This window comes from Hypanus sabinus, chromosome 3, assembly GCF_030144855.1.
Source record: "Hypanus sabinus isolate sHypSab1 chromosome 3, sHypSab1.hap1, whole genome shotgun sequence".
Taxonomy (NCBI): domain Eukaryota; kingdom Metazoa; phylum Chordata; class Chondrichthyes; order Myliobatiformes; family Dasyatidae; genus Hypanus; species Hypanus sabinus.
The window spans coordinates 32,103,636-32,125,247 of NC_082708.1; the positions used below are offsets into that span (position 1 = coordinate 32,103,636).

The 21,612-nt window shown below is 41.5% G+C and overlaps 1 protein-coding gene across 1 annotated transcript in view; it reads right to left on the reverse strand.

Moving 5' to 3' along the window:
* Window positions 1-21,612, reverse strand: part of cog6 (component of oligomeric golgi complex 6) — a 100,912-nt gene that overhangs the window by 73,114 nt on the left and 6,186 nt on the right. The window contains exons 2-4 of the mRNA XM_059964028.1: window positions 8,833-8,976; window positions 6,209-6,280; window positions 4,888-4,946 (exon numbers count right to left, since the gene is read on the reverse strand). Coding sequence (XP_059820011.1) covers window positions 4,888-4,946; window positions 6,209-6,280; window positions 8,833-8,976 — 275 coding nt within the window. The remainder of the gene's footprint in view (window positions 1-4,887; window positions 4,947-6,208; window positions 6,281-8,832; window positions 8,977-21,612) is intronic.

A 21,612-nucleotide genomic window follows, 5' to 3' on the forward strand; every position in this document is an offset into this window, starting at 1 on the left:
TCGGGCAGCATCCGTGGAAACGAGCAGTCAACGTTTTGGGCTGAGACCCTTCGTCAAGGATGAAGAGGGAGGGGGCAGGGGCCCTATAAAGAAGGGGGGGGGAGGGCAAGGGTCTCGGCCCGAAATGTTGACTACTCATTTCCACGGATGCTGCCCAACCTGCTGAGTTCCTTCAGCATGTTGTACGTGTAGGTACTCAGAGATGTTGACACCCAGCAACTTGAAACTGCTCACCCTTTTCCACTTCTGATCCCTTGATGAGGATTGGTGAGTGTTCCCTTGACTTCCCCTTCCTGGAGTCCACACTCAGTTCCTTAGTCTTACTGATGTTGAGTGCAAGGCTGTTGCTGCGACACTACTCAAGCAGTCGATCTATCTCGCTCCTGTACACCTCATCATCACCATCAGAAATTCTGCCAACATAGTTGTGCCTTCAGCAAATTTATGGATGGTGTTTGAATTGTTCCCAGTCACACAACATTAAGCTAAGCAGTGGGCCAAGCATGCATCCTTGAGGTGACCAGTGTTGATCGTCAGTGAGGAGGAGATGTTATTGGGATGGGAGGAGCTAAGGCAGTGTCAGAGGGCAACTTCTTCAAGCTCATCTGCAAAACAGCTTATATCCTTCTCTTTAATATCTCTTCTTCCTTTTCTAGGTGGCTGGCATCCTGTTGGAGTCCATGATCTATAGCTGCACTCAAACTGGCAGTAGGTTCCCACTTCCAGAGTCTGCTGAGTGGTTTCGATATCTTCAGCAGTGGCATGGAAGATCTGCACCTTCAGGGACTGTGGGTGGGGCCTAGGGTGGGGCCTAGAGTTGTCCCTGCAGACGACTCAATTGCTCATTGGTGTCACCAGTTGGAATGTCGCAGAGACTGGAACATTGAAGGAGGGAGAGGGGGAGGGGGAGAGGGAGAGAGGGGGAGGGGGAGAGGGGGAGAGCGGGAGAGGGGGAGAGGGGGAGGGGGGAGAGGGAGAGAGAGAGAGGGAGAGGGAGAGAGGGAGAGAGAGAGTGTGTGTGTGAGAGTGAGAGAGAGACTGTCGGAGGCCTCTGCATTTGGGCAATCACTCTCAATCTCTCTCTCTTGATGGGGAGAGGAGAGAGTGCTGGTTCTTGAGTTGGGTGAGCTCAAAGAAGTGATGCTTTTGATTTCAACATTAAAACAGCGATCTTTAATCTGTTGGTGTGAAAAGGATGACACTCCTATGTCCCGCGTGTGTGTGTGTGAAAGAGAGAGAGAGAGAGAGAGAGAGAGAGAGAGAGAGACACGCACACACACATTCTGTGGCATGTCAAAGTGCTGGGTTATAGACTGTAGCTTCTTGTTGGACAGCAGATCATAGGCCCTATGGAGCTTTCCTATTGATTGCTTGGTGGAAGGTGGGCGCTGATGCTTCCTGCTAGAAAAAGTGGGGAAGGGGGGGTGGGGAATGGGGGAGGGTTGATGCTTCGCAGTTGCTTGTGCTTGGGAGGAATGGCGGGGGCTTTGGTGTTCTAACTTTTTTTTGTCTATCATTCTTCGGGGTCTTCTTCTGTCTCATAAATGTCTGAAGAATAAGATTATCAAGTTGTATTCCAGGCACAGATCCACGGTCTTGCGAGACTAACGGATGCCACCAAACATACCGTATACATTCCTTGATATGAAATGGAACTACTGAACCAGGCGATAGTTATTGAGGCAGCTCACACTGCTGCTCTTGGGCAACGGTATGATTGTCACCCTTTTGAAGCAGGTAAGAACCTTCAACTGTAGTGAGAGATTGAAGATATTCCTGAACTCTCCTGCAGCTGGTTGGCAAAGTTTTTCAGACCCATACCAAGTAAATCATCAGGACCTGTCACCTTGCAGGGGTTCACCCTCTTGAAAGATATTCTGACGTCAGCCTCCAAGAAAGAACAGAGAGTCACCAAGTGCTTCAGGGATTCACATAAGTGCAGTTTGATTCTCCCTTTCAAAGCATGCTTAACAGGAGTTGAGCTCATTGGGAGTGAAGCATCACAGCTATTCATGATGTTAGGTTTCGCTTTGTAGAACGTAATGGCCTGCAGACCCTGTCAGAGTTGACATGCTTCCAATTCTGTCTCTAACTTTTTTACCCTTAATATGGTGCTCCAAAGGCCGTACCTAGACTTATTGTATACTTCTGGTTTACTGGTCTTGAATGCCATAGACCTAGCCCTCAGCAGACTATGAATCTCACGGTTCATCCATGGCTATTGGTTTGGGTATGTCTGGCGTGTTCTCAAAGGCACACACTCATCCACACAGGTCTTGATGGCGTCAGTGACAATTGTGGCATATTCATTCAGACTCAAAGATGAATCCCTGACTATTGTCAAGTCCACTGACTAAAAGCCGTTCTGTAAGCACTGCTCAGTCTCTCTTGACCATACATACCTTCTTGGTCTTCACCATTGATGTTGTGGTCTTTAGTCTTTGCCTATTCACGACAGTATACACCCTGAGCAGGTAATGTGGCTGGCATTTAATTATAAGATGTTCAATTGCCCCAGGACAGTGACTACTAGTAACAGATAAGTTTGTGCACCAACCTTTGGTAATGTACACACGAAATCAACCACTTTTGGATTTCACTGACAGGGAGTTTCTCTTTGTGTGGAATAGAGTCATATGTCAAGTTGAAATGCCAATGCAGGCATGTTGTTGTTTAGCTGCGCTTTGGTGAATACCCAAATGCAGCAGTTTCTTAAAAACACTCAATGATGGCCTATAAGTAGCAGTAACATTCATGCCACACAATTCCTAACAATGGAGTCTGGACTCATATTGTGGGTTTTTTCTCAAAATTATATATTATTTGGAGATCACACTATTAGAAAACAGCAACTTAAACATTTTAGTTTCTGACTTTCTTCCACTAATGCACAGTTGAATACACATGTCCAAAACCATCTGATCTAAAACCCCATACAAAGAGCATGAAATTTCACTGCACTTAAGTGACTACTGTTACTTCCATGTTTTCAAATTAATTGCATATCCAAAAGCTTTGATACTGTACTTGTGATTTAAATTACTGTCAGTTCAATACCAACAAGAAAATCAGTAATGTAGAAAATCAGCAGGTAGCAACACAGCGTGTCAGAAAGGGACACATTTACTAATGTTACAGGATAAATAGGTTTTTCTGTTAAACTCTCAGAAAGCTATTTGTTAATACGCAACTCAGCCATCTATACACTCATTTCCAACAGCTTATCTTCTTTAGAAAAGAGCCTGAGTTTAGCATTAACAAACATAAACAGTATTTGACAACTGCACTAAAGGGAATAATTATCTACAGTACCGTGAGCTAGTGCAGCTCTGATTATCTGTAGATTATGGGCTTTAAGCTGCATCACAAAACCTGATGAAACAAACCATGAGTGAGTATATTTATTTATTTCTTTCCCACTGAATTTAATGGTTACAATGTGTCACCAGAGAAATCCTCTCAATTTTCTATCCCTCTATGACAAGACTATCACTTAAAATTTTAAGAACTGACATTTGGAAGATGAAAAATGTCCACAGAAACAGCAAATAGTTATAATTTATTTCTATACTGGGCAGAACAATTGATTTTGTGTAACTCCTACAGAACATCTGCCAGATTTTCTACAGCTTGAAACACAAGATTTGTTATCCGTTAAGTTGCAACAAATGTAGATCATAATTGATTCTATAGTATAATTATAATGCAAATGTATTTTGACTACAAACCAAGCAAAACTCAAGCAAAGGATTTCAGACTACCTACTAACATTATATCTCCAATAGGACCAAAATCATGTCATTGGGTTTGGAAGCTTGCATGCCTCAATGACCTGTAGAGTTGTGTTGGCTATTGGTCAGGACATCCATGCAAACAGGTCAAAGGGTAGAGGCCAGACTAAGAGTGGCCCATCGGTCTTCCAGGTTCGGGGGTTCGGCTCAGGCCTAACAACTCTGACTGGTAAAACAAAATTATTACAGAAAAAAACAATGAAAAATTCTTCTACATCTGACTATGAGGGTATTCCTGAGTCTCCTCCTGGGACTTGCGTGACTGGCAGTAGTGAAAACAGCGAGGAAGCTACTGATCTGATGGAGGAAGCCCTGAACTCCGCCTGAGATGGAGAACTTTCATTACTGCTATAAATTCCAATGGAATAACGGGCAATAACTTATTATAAGTTATAAGTTAATTATAACTTTCTTATGTGCTTGTTAGCACATTCTTCTTGATGAATTCCAGTATTGTGCCAGGAATAGATGTCAAATTAACTGTTTTATAATTTCCTCCATTTTCTTCCCTCTGGCCATCTTTCTTAAATATCTGTGTTGCATTTCCTACCTATAAAGCTGCTAGTATTATTGTTCATAATCATATGAATCGAGCACTTGGGCGATTTTAAGGGCAGTCTAGATAAGCCATTAGTATTCTCTTGAATAGTATTTTTTTACTATGAAATTGTGTGTTACTTTGTAAATATGCTTCGGCATTCCAGCAACTGTCTAATGACAAGTGCCAGAAAAAGAATTGCAGCAGCTGATGGCTCCAGCTCTTCTACTAATACTTCCAGAGAAATGAGTCCTTTCTACCCAAAGTTAGACCACAACCAGCATTCCACTCAATTTATGGAACCAGAATCAGTGAAGACTGACATCTACAATGGCACTTTGATGTAAACATAACTTACCATCACTAACTTTTGTTTGTTAATAAAGGTGACCAACATCTAAGGTTCAAAAAAAAATTAAACTAGACTACAATTTGTTATCAGACATTTAGAGCAATCCAATTAGGCAAAGCAGAATTTGTCTTTAAAGTGACCGAACCCACCCCCCCCCCCAATAGCTCCCATGATAAGCAAATCTAAAAATAAGTCACAATACTTACTTTTCAGATTGTAGCTTGGTAGTTTTGATAATTAGATCTTCTGTCTGTTCCTTTGCTAGCTGAAAAGAGAGAGAAAAAGCAAAATTCATCCTGTGAAATTTGACTAGTGTCAACATGATACAGCGTTACATGCCTTCAACTCCTAAATCTCTCCTTTCTGAGTCCATGCCAGGGAATCAATTCTCCACAAAGTTATTAACAATGAAACTTTCAAAAAGGATCTAATGCTTTCCTGGCGTAAATGATGAATAAACTCTTCTCGCACTTCCAGTCGGGCACAGTTATCAATTATAACCAGTGATTTGATGACAAACCCTGGCACCTTTATCAGGAATGATGCCTGAGCATGTCTAGTCCGATGGTATTTATAGTCCTGTAGTCCGTCCCTCTTGATTTGTTAGTCTCATCCAATCAGGTTTCGGCTCTTCCAACTTGTTTACGATCGAATGCCAGCTCTTTCTTAGAGCAAGACATTCACCTTTGTTAAAACTCTTTTCCCCTAGTTTTATTTCAATGGCTTCTTTTATCAGGCAGTCCCTAAAGTCACTGGCAAGGTACAGTAGTTTTGTGCCATTGAAGTCAATCCTATGACCATTGCGAATACAATGTTCTGCTACCGCCAATTTCCCCAGCTAACCCAAACGTATACATCTCCTATGCTCCTTGATGCGGGTTTCCACTGTGTGTTCCAACTGGCCAATATACTTTGCTCTACATTCACAGGGAATCCTGTCAACACCAGCCAACTTGAATCCCACGTCACCTTTGACTCACATAAGCTGTGATTTGAGCTTCCTTACGTGTATATGGGTGGAATTAATCTGGTGGTTCTTCAGGATCCTGGCGGTCCTTCCAGAAACCATGGAAATATAGGGAAGACAGGCGATAGTGATTGGGATAGGTTCCTGCTTGTTGTTAGGTTCCCTGCTTTTTCCATCCGCCCTGTCTGATTACTCAATGATGCTCTGAATTTGTTTGCTTCTGAAGTTTAAATTCCTTTTTAAGATTTAAAAGCTTCAGTATGATGGATAGGGTCCACAATGAATGTGCTTCCTTACTACTTGCAGGCGGGCATTGAATAATCTTATGCTTTGATTTATCAGTCCTGTTCATGGGATAAGGTAAGGCATCTTTCAGTCCTATCTCAAGCCACAAAACAGCAAAGTGCACTTTTTTTTAAAGTTAATACAGCTTCACGTAATACAACAGCTGAGTTAATACATGTCAGAATAATCAGACTTTTCCATATCAACATTTTATAATATTAATCCACCCATATTCTCACACTTTCTGTGAAAGATAAAAATTTCTCCCTCTTTACCTTTAAACGACTGGTCATATCCTGACAGCAAGCACTCATTGCTTGGACATCTTCATGAACACTCTCAAGGGCCTATGAGAGATTAAATGTAATAATAAATATACAGGTGGCCCCCGTTTTTCAAACGTTCACTTTACAACACTTCGCTGTTACGAAAGACCTACATTAGTTACTTGTTTTCGTTAACAGAAGGTGTTTTCACTGTTATGAAAAAAGGCAGCATACGCGCCGAGCAGCCAAGCTCCTCCCCCGGAACTGCATTCTAGCTGCCATTGCTTAAACACCTGCCTCCGAGCATCTGTGCTTTATCACGATTTATTTTGTGCATCCATTAGCAAGGTGAGTTCTAAGGTATCGGAAAAGCCTAAAAGAGCTCGAAAGGGTGTTACACTTAGCGTAAAACCAGACATAATTAAGTGTTTCAATCGTGGTGAATGAAGAAAGGACAATGTCTGTGCGTTGAACCATTCGCACTATTTATACACAGACAGAAATCATCTTGAAAGCTGCCGATGTTACTGTTGGTTCTGCTCGTAGCAAAGTGGTCTCTTAGTTGACATCAAATAATGGATAAAATGGAAAGTCTATTGCTTGAGTGGATTGATGGGTGTACAAAGCATGGTGTTCCATTAAGTTATTTTATACTTAAGGAGAAATCAGTCAGTCTTTTTAATAAGCTGAAATAGAAAGCACTGGACGATGGTGATGAAAGTGTTGTGAAAGTGGAATTTAAAGGCAGTTATGGGTGGTTTGATCGGTTTCTGAGGCGAGGGCAGCTTCATAGCTTAAAGTTTACTGGAGAGAGTGCTTTGGCTGATACTGAAGTTCCCAGAAGAACTGAAGAAAATAATTACAGAAGGTAGTTATTCGTATAAACAAGTGTTTAATTGTGACAAAACTGCAATTTATTGGAAAAAATTGCCGAGCACCCCAACCTCCGACAACTCAGCCTAACACACCGTCATCAGTGTGCTCACTGTCTTCCCGATTCCGGTAAGTGAAACTACACTGCACATACATTATTTCTACTTTATATAGGCTGTGTATTTTTATGTATTATTTGGTATGATTTGGCAGCTTCGTAGCTTAAAGGTTACTGGAGAGACTGCTTCCGCTACTAGTGAGATTATACGCTACGCTGGACAGTGCTGCAATGATTGCAGAAAAGTAGTTCTACTTTATATAGGCTGTGTACTTATCATATCATTCCTGCTTTTACTATATGTTACTGTTATTTTAGGTTTTATGTGTTATTTGGTATGATTTTGTAGGTTATTTTTTGGGTCTGGGAACGCTCACAAATTTTTCCCATATAAATAAATGGTAATTGCTTATTCACTTTACAACATTTCAGCTTACAAACAGTTTCATAGGAACGGTCTACCTTCAGATAGCGGGGGAAAGCTGTACTTTAACATTACTTATTGTTTGTGAAGTTAAAAATGCAATTTTTGTCAATTAGAAACTGCTAATGTATTTTAAAATTAATTGCTATACCATGAAAAACTTAATCCAGATTATTTTAGACAAAATTACATAAGATTTACAAAAGAGAAGCAGTTCACATGCTCATTGATATGCAAATCAAGCCTTTTGACATCTAACTCTATCAGTGTATTTTTTATTTCTTTTTCCCTCTGTTGATTATCCACTGTCTCCTTAAATGTATCTACATAATTTGCTTCAGCCACTTTCTGTGTGTCCATTTCCTTTTTGTAAGACAAATCCTTATTATTGCTTCAAAATGCACATGGAAGAAGAGGATGTAAACTGGTGAAATGTGCATTTAGGATGAATGTTCTGAGTTATCTGACAGACTATTTAATTAAATGAAAATACTGGAACTGCTCGAATCTTAATTATGCTAAAGAGAGAGATTATCTTCTAGACCTTTTCTCTTTTTATTCTTGTTCTGGTATGGAGTTCCGGAGTTTTTGACACTATCATACTCATATAAACTGTTATTATTGCCCATGTTAGTTTAGGTTTATTTTTTTTTAATATACATTTCTTCGTGCATTTTTACTTTTTTTTTCTTTTGATGACTATTTTTATTCTTTTTCATGTTCAATCAAAATAGGTTTGATTGTTTATTATAAGTTTTTTCTTTGGTTGATATTTAATAAGATATTGTTATCCTATTGTAAATTTAACTTTAAATCTAATGCATTTATAACCTATTTATATTATGTTATGTTTCTCTTTATATATATGAAATTCAATAAAAAGATTGAAAAAGAAAAGAGAGAGATTAAATTACTATAAGGTTTTTAATTGACTGAAAGCCATTTCCATACCACCAAGCATTTGTAACTTCTTCATTATGACCGTCAGTTTTAAAACTAAGCACATACCTGATCGTCTTATGTTGGAGATGCAGTTCATCTCCTTTCAGATGAACTGCATCACCAGCACAAGCTCCATTAAGCAATCTTGCTGAAAACTAATACAATTTCAAAAAGAACATTGCCAACTTCAATTTTCTGCTGATAAAATATAAGTTATTGTATTTACTTTCAGTATGCTATATTTTGTTCCTCAACAATTGCTTACTTTACAATTATCCAGCAATCAAAATGGCATCAACATTTCAGATTATACCTTAATTTAAATACGTACTGTACCTCTTTGACTTCTTTGAACACGCGTACAAATTCTTCATTAATCGACAAGCTACGCCTCTCTATGTCACCTCGCAGATTTCTTCTTGTACGCAAACTATTTTCAGTGAAGAACACTGACAAGGCTTTAAGAGCCTCCAGCATATCCTATGGATTAAAGAGGCATAGTTTGTGTTTTATTTTTTAATAGCAAATGTATTTAGACTATACACTTCCAGATACTGTAAATCATAAGCTGAAGAGTTAACTATCATGCCCTTTTATAAGAAATTGTCAAAAAGCTTCCATGAATCAATGAGATACCGCAACTTGATGTTCCAAAAATATAATGAACCATGAACAATAAACGATGAATGCACTACAGAGCAGCATTTTATTCATACATGACAGATCTGAGATTCCTAAAGACCCAAAGCTGTAAATTTTGTTTGGTTTAATTTGATATTAAGGTTCTCATAAGTTGCAATTTAAATGAAGAACTTTGTTGCATCTAAACTTCAATCAAACAATTTGAGCAACAGAGAGAATATCTTTGTCACACAATAGCATTATAACAACTTCCGATACTTTACAGATAGATTACTTCTCACATCTTTGAGAAATTGACATGAATAGCTGTGGAAATGAGCTTGTCAAAACTAAGACCCTCTGAGAAATGAGAACGAGAATAACTTAAAAGAAAAACTGTCATGAATCTGACAAGTTGTTTTTTTCTTGGTAAATTCCTTAAAAATTAAGAGCTGTGAATCACTATGACAAATAAAAGCATTGCAGATACTCCGCATACATCTTGTTGGAAATAAACAATAAGAATTTCATTGACTTTACACAGCTGTTTATTTTTTCAGGATAAATTCTATCTAAATTTAATAAACTGGAGTATCTTAATTATTTAAATCAATATATACCAAAAGCGTTACATACAAGGACCAAGATGGCCTTACAATAAATCTTTGTACTATCTTAAGATAATAGATAGTATGCAGGTGGCTGAAGGTGAACTATACATCCAAAACAGGAATGTCATTGGCACCACATCAGCTTCCCAGCTCTTTGTTTCACCCCCCCCCCCCCGCCGCCCATTTCCAACAATCACCTTGTGTTTCTTCCTCTCCTCCCTCCACCTTCTAACTCCTCATCTTTTTTTCTGCAGTCCTCCTGATGAAGGGTCTTGGCACGAAACGTTGACTGTACTATTTTCCATAGATGTTGCCTGGCCTGCTGAGTTCCTCCAGCGTTTTGTGTGTGTAGCTTGGATGAGTGAAGACATGAAGACATCAGTGAGATGGTGTATGCACTCCTGGAGTACTTGTCCTGGGATGTTGTCTGGACCTGGCCGCCTTACGGGGGGGGGATTACTCTCTGCAGAGTCCTTCTCGTGTCTGCTGCTGTTACTGACAGTGGCTGCCCAACAGGAGGGGGATAGCTTTTGTGGCTGATGGTGTGTTGCAAGTCTTGCAGCATGCATAAAGGTTGTTTAGAGCAGCTGGGAGAGAGGTGTCATTTGTACAGTCGACGGTGTTTTTCCTTGCATAATTAGCGGCCTCCTGTATATCGGTGAGACCCAACGTAGATTGGGAGACTGCTTTGCTGAACACCTTCGCTCCATCTGCCAGATAAAGCAGGATCTCCCAGTGGCCACACACGTCACACATGTCAGTCGATGGCTTCCTCTACTGTAGTAACGAGGACAAACTCAGCTTGGAGATGCATCAACTTATTTTCTGTCTGGGTGGCCTCCAACCTGATGGCATGAACTTTGATTTCTTGAACTTCCTGTAATGCCCCCCCTCACCATTCTCCATTCCCATTTTCTTCTGTCACCTTATCTCCTTACCTGCCCATCACCTCCCTCTGGTGCTCCTCCCCCTTTTTCCTTCTTCCATGGCCTTCTGTCCTCAGACTCCCCCTGCCACACTGGACACTCACCAATATGCTTAATGGCAGATGCCACAGCATCTATTATGAACCTGGCCCTGACACAAGTAAAGAAAAGGGTATTTATGTCAGAATGTTGTTTCTGGATTTCAGTTCCGCATTCAACACTACAGTCTCACAGTCCTTGGTGAACAACTCCAACTTCTCAGCCTAAATACACCACTGTGCAGCATGGTGTTGGACTTCCTCACCAGACTGGATGCACAACTGCTCTTCCCTCCTCATCATCCTCAACGAGGGTGCCTCCCAGGGCTGAGTGCTGAGCCCGTATTGCTGTATAGCCAAACACCCAAGAAATCACATTGTCAGGTTCAGCAATGACACGCCAGTATAGGGGCTCATCAGCAACAACAATGGGATGTCCTACAAAGAGGAGGTGGAATAGCCCAAGGCTTGGTGCCAGGCAAATACCCCCTTCAAATGTCAACAAGACCGAGGAGATCATTATCAACTTAGAGAACCTGCACCACTCACAGCCCTGTTTACATCAGCAGCACAGCAATGGAAACCGCAAACAGTTTCACACTCCCAGGAGATCACATCTTACACAACCTCTCACGGTCCTAGAACACACTCTACACAATTAGGAAAGCTTACCAATGCCTCTACTTTCTGAGGAGAGCTGGACTACGCACATCTATACTTGCGTCTTCTACCGAAGTGCAGTAGAAAGCATCCTAACATGCAGCATCACTGCATGGTACTGAAATTATACTGCAGTGGAGAGGAAGGCTCTACAACAGGTAGTCAAAACTGCCCAATGCATCACTGGCACCAGCCTACATTCTATCAAAGACATACAAACAAAATGGTGACAGAAAAGGGCCTGTAACATCATGAAGGATCCAATCCACCCTGCTAAGGACTATTTGTCCCAACCCCATCAGTGTGGATAATAGGCAACAGACAGTAGGAGCAGGAGTAGGCCATTCGGCCCTTCTAGCCAGCATCACCATTCACTGTGATCATGGCTGATCATATACAATCAGTACCCCGTTCCTGCCCTCTCCCCATATCCCTTGACCCCGCTATCTATAAGAACTCTATCTAACTCTCTCTTGAATGCATCCAGAGACTTGGCCTCCGCTGCCTTCTGGGGCAGAGCATTCCACATATCCACCACTCTCTGGGTGAAAAGGTTTTTCTGCATCTCTGTTCTAAATGGCCTACCCCTTATTCTTAAGTGGAGGCTATGAAACATCCATGCAAGAAGCACCAGACACAAAACAAGTTACTGTCCCCAAGCTGATCAACACCTCCACCTGATAACCCACCCCACAACAACCTCTACCACCACTATTTTATTATTTCCTGTAAGTCACCTTATCAACATTTTTGTGCTAGTGTTACTTATGTACAAACCCCATTTCCAGAAAAGTTGGGATATTTTCCAAAATGCAATAAAAACAAAAATCTGTGGTATGTTAATTCGCGTGAACCCTTATTTAACTGACAAAAGTACAAAGAAAAGATTTTCAATAGTTTTACTGACCAACTTAATTGTATTTTGTAAATATACACAAATTTAGAATTTGATGGCTGCAACACACTCAACAAAAGTTGGGACAGAGTTAAAATAAGATTGAAAAGTGCACAGAATATTCAAGTAACACCGGTTTGGAAGACTCCACATTAAGCAGGCTAATTGGTAGCAGGTGAGGTATCATGACTGGGTATAAAAGTAGCGTCCATCAAAGGCTCAGTCTTTGCAAGCAAGGATGGGTCGTGGCTCACCCCTTTGTGCCAAAATTCGTGAGAGAATTGTTAGTCAGTTCAAAAGGAACTTTTCCCAAAGCAAGATTGCAGAGAATTTAGGTCTTTCAATATCTACAGCACATAATATTGTGAAAAGATTCAGAGAATTCAGAGACATCTCAGTGCGTAAAGGGCAAGGTCAGAAACCACTGTTGAATGTGCATGATCTTCGAGCCCTCAGGCGGCACTGCCAAAGAAACCTTCATGCTACTGTGACAATTATAGCCACCTGGGCTCGGGAGTACTTCAGAAAGCCATTGTCACTTAACACAGTCCGTCGCTGCATCCAGAAATGCAACTTGAAACTGTATTACACAAGGAGGAAGCCATACATCAACTCTATGCAGAAACGCCGGAGAGTTGTCTGGGCCCGAGCTCATCTCAGATGGACCGAAAGACTGTGGAAACGTGTGCTGTGGTCAGATGAGTCCACATTTCAGCTAGTTTTCAGAAAAAACGGGCGTCGAGTTCTCCGTGCCAAAGATGAAAACGACCATCCTGATTGTTATCAGCGAAAGGTGCAAAAGCCAGCATCTGTGATGATATGGGGGGGGCATCAGTTCCCATGGCATGGGTGAGTTGCATGTATGTAAAGGTACCATTGACTCTGAGGTGTATATTAGGATTTTAGAGAGACATATGTTGCCATCAAGGCGATGTCTCTTCCCGGGACGTCCATGCTTATTTCAGCAGGACAATGCCAGACCACATTCTGCACGGGCTACAACAGCGTGGCTTTGTAGACACAGAGTGCGTGTGCTTGACTGGCCTGCTGCCAGTCCAGATCTATCTCCTATTGAAAATGTATGGCACATCATGAAGAGGAGAATCAGACAACAGAGACCACGGACTGTTGAGCAGCTGAAGCCTTGTATCAAGCAAGAATGGACAAAATTTCCAATTGCAAATCTACTACAATTAATATCCTCAGTTCCAAAACGATTAAAAAGTGTTATTAAAAGGAAAGGTGATGTAACACAATGGTAAACATGCCTCTGTCCCAACTTCTGTTGAGTGTGTTGCGGCCATCAAATTCTAAATTTGTGTATATTTTCAAAATACAATTAAGTTGGTCAGTAAAACTATTGAAAATCTTTTCTTTGTACTTTTGTCAGTCAAATAAAGGTTCACGTGAATTAACATATCACAGATTTTTGTTTTTATTGCATTTTGGAAAATATCCCAACTTTTCTGGAAATGGGTTTGTACATGCAATCAATTTACGTATACAAGTTGCCTTAGGTATTTATTTTATTTTCATTTTTTTAATATTGTGTTCTTTATTTCATATTTTTGTGCTGCATCGGATCTGGAGTCACAATTTTCTCATTCTCCTTTGTACTTGTGTGCTGGAAATATTAAACAATATTGAATCTTGAGGGTACTTAGCTAACAATATAGTATTTTCAATTTCCAGTATAATTAATAATTTGCTCTTTAATCAGAAATCATAATAATTCATCATCTGGCTCACTAAGTGATATTTCACACACTCCTTTTTATCTCACCTCGCCACCAGTGCTTATTCTCCCTTTGAACTTGTCTTCCTTTAAACCTACAGAAAGCAGCTGGCCCAGATATTGCCCCTGGCCACTTCCTTAGATCCTACACAAATCAATTGATGGGGATACTTCCAAAGAATGTTAACCTCTCCTTAATTCAACCTGAAGTTCCCACCTGCTTTAAGTAGGCCATCATCACTCCAGTACTAATGAAAAATGTAGTAAATGTCAAAATGACTTGCGCCTAGTGTCTCTGACAACCACCATCATGAAGTGTCATGGCTCAAGTCAACTTCAGCTTTGCAGACAACATCAATCCACTGCAACTTGCCTAACATTTGATCTGTCTGTGATGGGTGTCATCTCACTGGCCCTACACTCATTTCTGGAATATCTGGACAGACAAGACATCTGTGTTAGACTATTGATTATTGACTACAGCTCAAAATTCTAAACTTTCAATCCAACCAAACTCATCTTCAAACCTGAGTTTTTTACCTTTCCCTTGCAGCTGGATCATTGACCTCCTGACCAACAGAGCACAAAACCTCTGCCATGATTATCTTCAATACTGGTGCTCCACAAGTTCACATCCTCAGCCCCTTACACTACTCCCTATGCACTCAGACTGCATGGCCAGATCCGGCACTAATGCTGTCTACAAGTTTGCAGATGATATCACTGTTGTTGGCCATATCTCCTATAATGATAAGTCAAAATACAACGAGATAGATAGCCTAGTGGTATGATGCCATGACAATAATCTCTCCCTTAACGTCACCAAAACATTGACTTTAGAAAGTAGGGAGCAGTGTACATACTCCTGTTTACATCAATGGCACTGAGATTGAGAGGTTCAAGTTCCCAGAAGTAAACATCTCCATTAGCTTGTCCTGGTCCAACCAAGAAGACACAATGGCCAAGGATTGGCCACGATGGCAATTATGCACAGGTAATTGGGTTACTGTCAGGTGAGGGATGGGGAAAGGGCAGGCAGAGCAGGATTCCACTGTGGCCATTCCCCTCAACAACAGGTATACTGATTTGGATACTGTTGGGGAGAGGGGGGATGACTTATCTGGGACAAGCTGCGGCAGCTGGATCTATGGCACTGAGACTGGTTCTATAGTGCAGAAGGGAGGGGGGAAAGAGGACAACGATAGTTAAAGGTACAGACAAGAGGTTCTGTGGTCGCAACAGAGACTCCCGGTTGGTTTGTTGTCTCCTGGGTGCCAGGGTCAGGGATGTCTCTGATCACGTGCACAGCATTCTGAAGTGGGAGGGTGATCAGCCAGATGTCATGTTACACATCGGTACCAATGACGTAGGAAGGAAGAGTGAGGAGGTCCTGAAGAGTGAGTATAGAGAGCTTGGTAGGAAGCTAACAAGCAGGACCTCGAGGGTGGTAATCTCAGGATCGCTACCTGTGCCACGTGTCAGTGAGGGTAAGAATAGGATGCTCTGGAGGATGAACATGTGGCTGAGGAACTGGCTTAGGGGGCAGGGTTTCAGATTTCAGGATCATTGAGACCTCTTCTGGGGCAGATGGGACGTGTACAAGAGAGGCGGGTTACACCTGAACTACGGGGGGGGGGGGGGGGCAATATCCTTGCAGAGGTTTGTTAGTGCTATTGGGGAGGGTTTAAACTAGATTTGCAGGGGGATGGGAACCAAAGTGACAGAGCAGATAGTGGAGTGGGTGTGAAAATTATGTTAAAGTTTCATGCAAAGTCACAAATAGAAGGTTTGTGTGTGGTGGTAATAATCTTCTGAGGTGTGTCTACTTCAATGCGAGGAGTATTGTGGGGAAGGCAGACGAGCTGAGGGCATGGATTGACACATGGAATTATGACATTATAGCCATTAGTGAAACTTGGCTACAGGAGGGGCAGGACTGGCAGCTTAATGTTCCAGGGTTTAGATGTTTCAGACATGATAGAGGCAGAGGGATGAAGGGTGGAGTGGTGGCATTGCTAGTCAGGGAAAATGATACAGCAGTGCTCAGGCAGGACAGATTAGAGGGCTTGTGGTCGGAGCTGAGAAACAGGAAAGGTATGACCACATTAATGTTGTTGTATTATAGACCACTCAACAGTCAGCGAGAACTGGAGAAGCAAATCTGCAGAGAGATAGCAGACAACTGCAGGAAACAAAGTTGTGATAGTAGGGGATTTTAATTTTCCACATATTGATTGGGACTCCCATATTGTTAAAGGTCTGGACAGGCTGGAGTTTGTAAAATGTGTTCAGGAAAGTTTTCTATATCAATATATAGAGGTACCGACTAGAGAGGATTCAATATTAGATCTCCTATTAGGAAACAAGTTAGGAAAGGTGACGGAAGTGTGTGTAGGGGAACACTTTGGTTCCAGTGATCATAACGCCATTAGCTTCAACTTGATCATGGATAAAGATAGATCTGGTCCTCAGGTTGAGGTTCTAAACTGGAAAAAGGCCAAATTTGAAGAAACGAGAAAGGATCTAAAAAGCGTGGATTGGGATAGGTTGTTCTTTGGCAAGGATGCCATTTGAAGTGTGAGGCCTTCAAATGAGAAATTTTGAGAGTGCAGAGTTTGTATGTTCCTGTCAGGATTAAAGGCAAAGTGAATAAGAATAAGGTTCTTGAGGGATATTGGAACTCTGATGATGAAGAAGAGATGTATAACATGTATAGACAACAGGGAGGAAATAAGATGCTTGAAGAGTATAAAAAGAGTAAGAAAATATTTAAGAAAGAAATCAGGAGGGCTATAAGAAGACATGAGGTTACTTTGGCAGTCAAGGTGAAGGATAATCCAAAGAGCTTCTACAAGAGCAAAAGGATAGTAAGGGATAAAATTGGTCCCCTTGAAGATCAGAGTGGTCGGCTATGTGTGGAACGAAAAGAAATGGGGGAGATCTTAAATGGGTTTTTTGCAACTGTATTTACTAAGTGTTACGTATTCAGGCAACAATAAATATATGAGTTCGGCAAGGGTTTCTTATAACAAACAACCCGTTTATTAAACACAGAAAACAAACCCCCCAAAAGTAAACAAACACTACCGTAACCGGAAACAGCTGCTGAGCGGCTGTTCAAACAGTTCGTAAAGTGATATTCCAAAACAGTTCTTTAAAGTGATATTCCAAAACAGTTCTTTAAAGTGATATTGCCAAAAGTTCGATATGCTCACAGTCCATTTAAAAGGAGAGACTTTACAGGACGATTTAAGTTATCTTTCACGTCGTTTGCTTCGATTCCCGACGTCGAAATTCCCACGAAGAATTTACGAAACAGAACGGCTTAAAGGCACTGACCTTTCCTTCTCCACTACCTTCAATCCTTTCTAGGTAAACCTAGGGATTAGCACGAAGATAGTCAACGAAATCCTTCCAAATAAGGATCAAAGGTCGCCCCCGTTTCACCGTAGAAAGCGATTCTCCTCGATCTTTAACTTCCAACCTTGAATCTTCACTCTCCTCTAATTCTCAAACTAACAGAATCATAAAGAACCTGTTGGCATTAACCTTTTAAACTTTAGGCATTAAATAAAAACTTCATCCTTCAACTAAACTGCGTCATCACTTCAAACACGCAGTGGCATGAAGTCAACTTGGCAAATCCAGCCACGAACTGCCCCTCCTCACAGGGTGGGGTCTACCTTTTATAACCTGTAAAAAACCCGTCACATGACCTCTACTGGCGGGAAAATGATGTCATTCCACCATCAGAAGACCATCACCTCAAGTCCAGTACAGCTTCAACCCCAGTCACATGACAAGGGCTCCACTGTCATGTGTCACAAGTACGTAACATAAGGAAACTGGCATGGAGTCTATAGAAATAAGGCAAACAGGTAGTGAGGTCATCGAACCTATACAGATTGAAGAGGAGGAGGTGCTTGCTGTCTTGAGGCAAATCAGTGTAGATAAATCCCCAGCTCCTGACAGGGTATTCCCTCAGACCTTGAAGGAGACTAGTGTTGAAATTGCAGGGGCCCTAGCAGATATATTTAAAATCTCGGTATCTACTTGTGAGGTGCCGGAGGATTGGAGGTTAGCTCATGCTGTTCCGTTGTTTAAAAAAGGCTCTAAAAGTAATCCAGGAAATTATAGGCCGGTAAGTTTGACGTCACTAGTAGGTAAATTATTGGAAGGTGTACTAAGAGATGGGATCTCCAAGTCTTTGGATAAACAGGGACTTATTAGGGAGAGTCAACATGGCTTTGTGCGTGGTAGGTCATGTTTAACTAATCTATTAGAGTTTTTTGAGGAGGTTACCAGGAAATTGGATGAAGGGAAGGCAGTGGATATTGTGTACATGGACTTCAGTAAGGCCTTTGACAAGGTCCCACATAGGAGGTTAGTTAGGAAGATTCAGTCACTAGGTATACATGGCGAACTGGATTAGACATTGGCTCAATGGAAGAAGCCAGAGAGTGGTAGTGGAGGATTGCTTCTCTGAGTGGAGGCCTGTGACTTGTGGTGTGCCACAGGGTCCATTGTTGTTTGTCATCTATATCAATGATCTGGATGATAATGTGGTAAATTGAATCAGCAAATTTGCTGATGATACAAAGACTGGAGGTGTAGTGGGCAGTGAGGAAGGTTTTCAAAGTTTGCAGGGGGATCTGAACCAGCTGGAAAAGTTGGCTGAAAAATGGCACATGGAGTTTAATATAGACAAGTGTGAGGTATTGCACTTTGGAAGGACAAACCAAGGTAGAACATATAAGGTAAATGGTAGGACACTGAGGAGTGCAGTAGAACAGAGGGATCTGGGAATACAGATACATAATTCCCTACAAGTGGTGACACAGGGTTGTAAAAAGAGCTTTTGGTACATTGGCCTTTATAAATCAAAGTACTGAATAGAAGAGTTGAAATGTAATGGTGAGGTTGTATAAGGCATTGGTGAGGCCGAATTTGGAGCATTATGTGCAGTTTTAGTCACCAAATTACAAGGATATTAATAAGGTTGAAAGAGTGCAGAGAAGGTTTACAAGGATGTTGTCAGGACTTGAGAAACTGAGCTACAGAGAAAGGTTGAATAGGTTAGGGCTTTATTCCCTAGAGCATAGAAGAATGAGGGGAGATTTGATAGAAGTATATAAGATTATGATGGGTATAGATAGAGTGAATGCAAGCAAGCTTTTCCACTGAGGCTAGGGGAGAAAAAAACCCAGTGGACATGGATTAAGGGTGAAGGGGGAAAAGTTTAAAGGGAATATGGGGGGGGGGGTTTCTTCACACACAGAGTGCTGGGAGTGTGGAATAAGCTGCCAGATGAAGTGGTAAATGCGGGGTCACTTTTAACATTTAAGAAAAACTTGGACAGGTACGTGGATGAGAGGGGTATAGACGGATATGGTCCAGGTGCAGCTCAGTGGGACTTCGCAGAGAAATGGTTCGGCACAGTCAAGAAGGGCTGAAAGGTCTGTTTCTGTGCTGTAATGTTCTATGGTTTCTATGGTTAAAAAAGCTCACCAGCACCTCTATTTCCTCAGAAGGATAAAGAAGTTTGGGATGCCCCATTTGACCTTCAGTTTATTTTTAATAAATGCTCCATAGAAGCATCCCAGAAACCAGCCTTCCTTCTATCTACACTTCTTGCTGCCTCAGTAAAGCAGCCAACATAATCAGAGACCACACCCAATCCTAACTTTCTCTCTTCTTCCCTCTCCCATCAGCCAGGAGATACAAAAGCCTAAAGTATGAACCACCAAACTCAAGTTCAGCTTCTATCCACTGTTGTATGACTAGTGAACAGTGCCCTAGAACAATAACATGGACTCTTGACCTCACAATCAATCTTGTTATGGCCTTACACCTTATTGTTTATGTGCACTGCACTTTCTCGGTAACTGTAACGCTTCAGTCTGCAATCTGCTAATGTTTTCTCTTCTATTACCTCAATGTACAGATATGATGAAATGATCTGTATGCGTAAGATGCAAAAGAAAATTTTTCACAGTGACAACAATAAATGAACTTACATGGGAGCCATTTCCCACAGTCCCTTTAAACTCACTGGGTTCAGTGGAAAATTGACAAAGGTATTATTTAACAAACAGAAAAAAGTGAGGTAAATGTGTGTCATGGTATTAACATAGATAATATCCAATAGTACAAAAAAATCAGTCAATTCAACACCAAAATTCAAAACATGAATAAAAACACAAAAAAACACATTTTATATTAGCTTTTGTGCAGGCCAAATGGTCATAACAACGTTTTTCTATCATTACCCTTCTGCTACCAATTTTAAATGCAACTTGTTACACACTCTTGAACTCTATGTACTTCTGTTTATTTGACCAGCCTATAATGGCAGAACTATGTCACAAGTCTTGCTAAAATCCATGCAGACTATATCATTATTTCAATGAACTTTGCCTCCAACTTCCACCCTGCCCTCAAATTCACTTGGTCCATCTCTGATACCGCTTGTCCTGCTTGCAATCTCTGGAGACACACTGTCTACTGAAATCTTTTATAAACTTACTGACACTCATGTCTATCTTGACCATAGCTCTTCCCATCCTGTCACCTGTAAAAATGTTATTCCTTTTTCTGAGTTCCTCCATCTGCACTGCATCTGTTCTCAGGATGAGACTTTCCATTCCAGAATATCTGAAATGTCCCCTTCTTCAAAGAATCGGGTATCACTTCCTCTACCATTGATGCTCTCCTCACTTCCCCAACATCCACCCTCACTCCATCTTCCCGCCACCAGAGCGGGGACAGAGTTCCCCATGTAATAACCTACTACTTCCACAAGCCTCCACATCCAGCATATCATTCTCCACAACTTCCACCATCTTCAACAGATTCTACCCTAAATACATCTTTCCCTCTCCTCCCCACACCCCACAACACTCTCCATAGGGACCACCCTGACTCCCTTGTCCATCCGTACTTTCCCAGTGATCTTCCTCTTGACACCTACCCCTGCAGCAGGACAAGTGTTTCAGTTTCCCCTTCACCACCATTGGGGGCCCCAAACAGTCCTTCTCAGTGAGGCAACACTTCACCTGTAAGTCTGTCAGGGTCATCTACTGTATCCAGTGCTCCTGGTGCAACCTTCTCTGCACTTACGAGACTTGGTGAAAATTGGGAGCACCTTCACTTTGTCCACAAGTCAAGTCAAGTCACTTATATTGTCATTTCGACCATAACGGCTATGTACAGTACATAGTAAAAATGAGACATTTTTCAGGACCATGGTGTTACATGACACAGTACAAAAACTAGACTGAACTATGTAAAAAAACAAAAAAAAAACAACTACACTAGACTACAGACATATCCAGGACTGCATAAAGTGCACCACACATTGCAGGCAATACAATAAATAATAAACGGGACAATAGGGCGAGGTGTCAGTCCAGGATTCGGGTATTGAGGAGTCTGATAGCTTGGGGGAAGAAACTGTTACATAGTCTGGTCGTGAGAGCCCGAAAGCTTCGGAGCCTTTTCCCAGACGGCAAGAGGGAGAAGACTTTGTATGAGGTGTGTGTGTGGTCCTTCATAACGCTGTTTGCTTTGCGGATGCAGCGTGTAGTGTAAATGTCCGTGATGGCGGGAAGAGAGACCCCGATGATCTTCT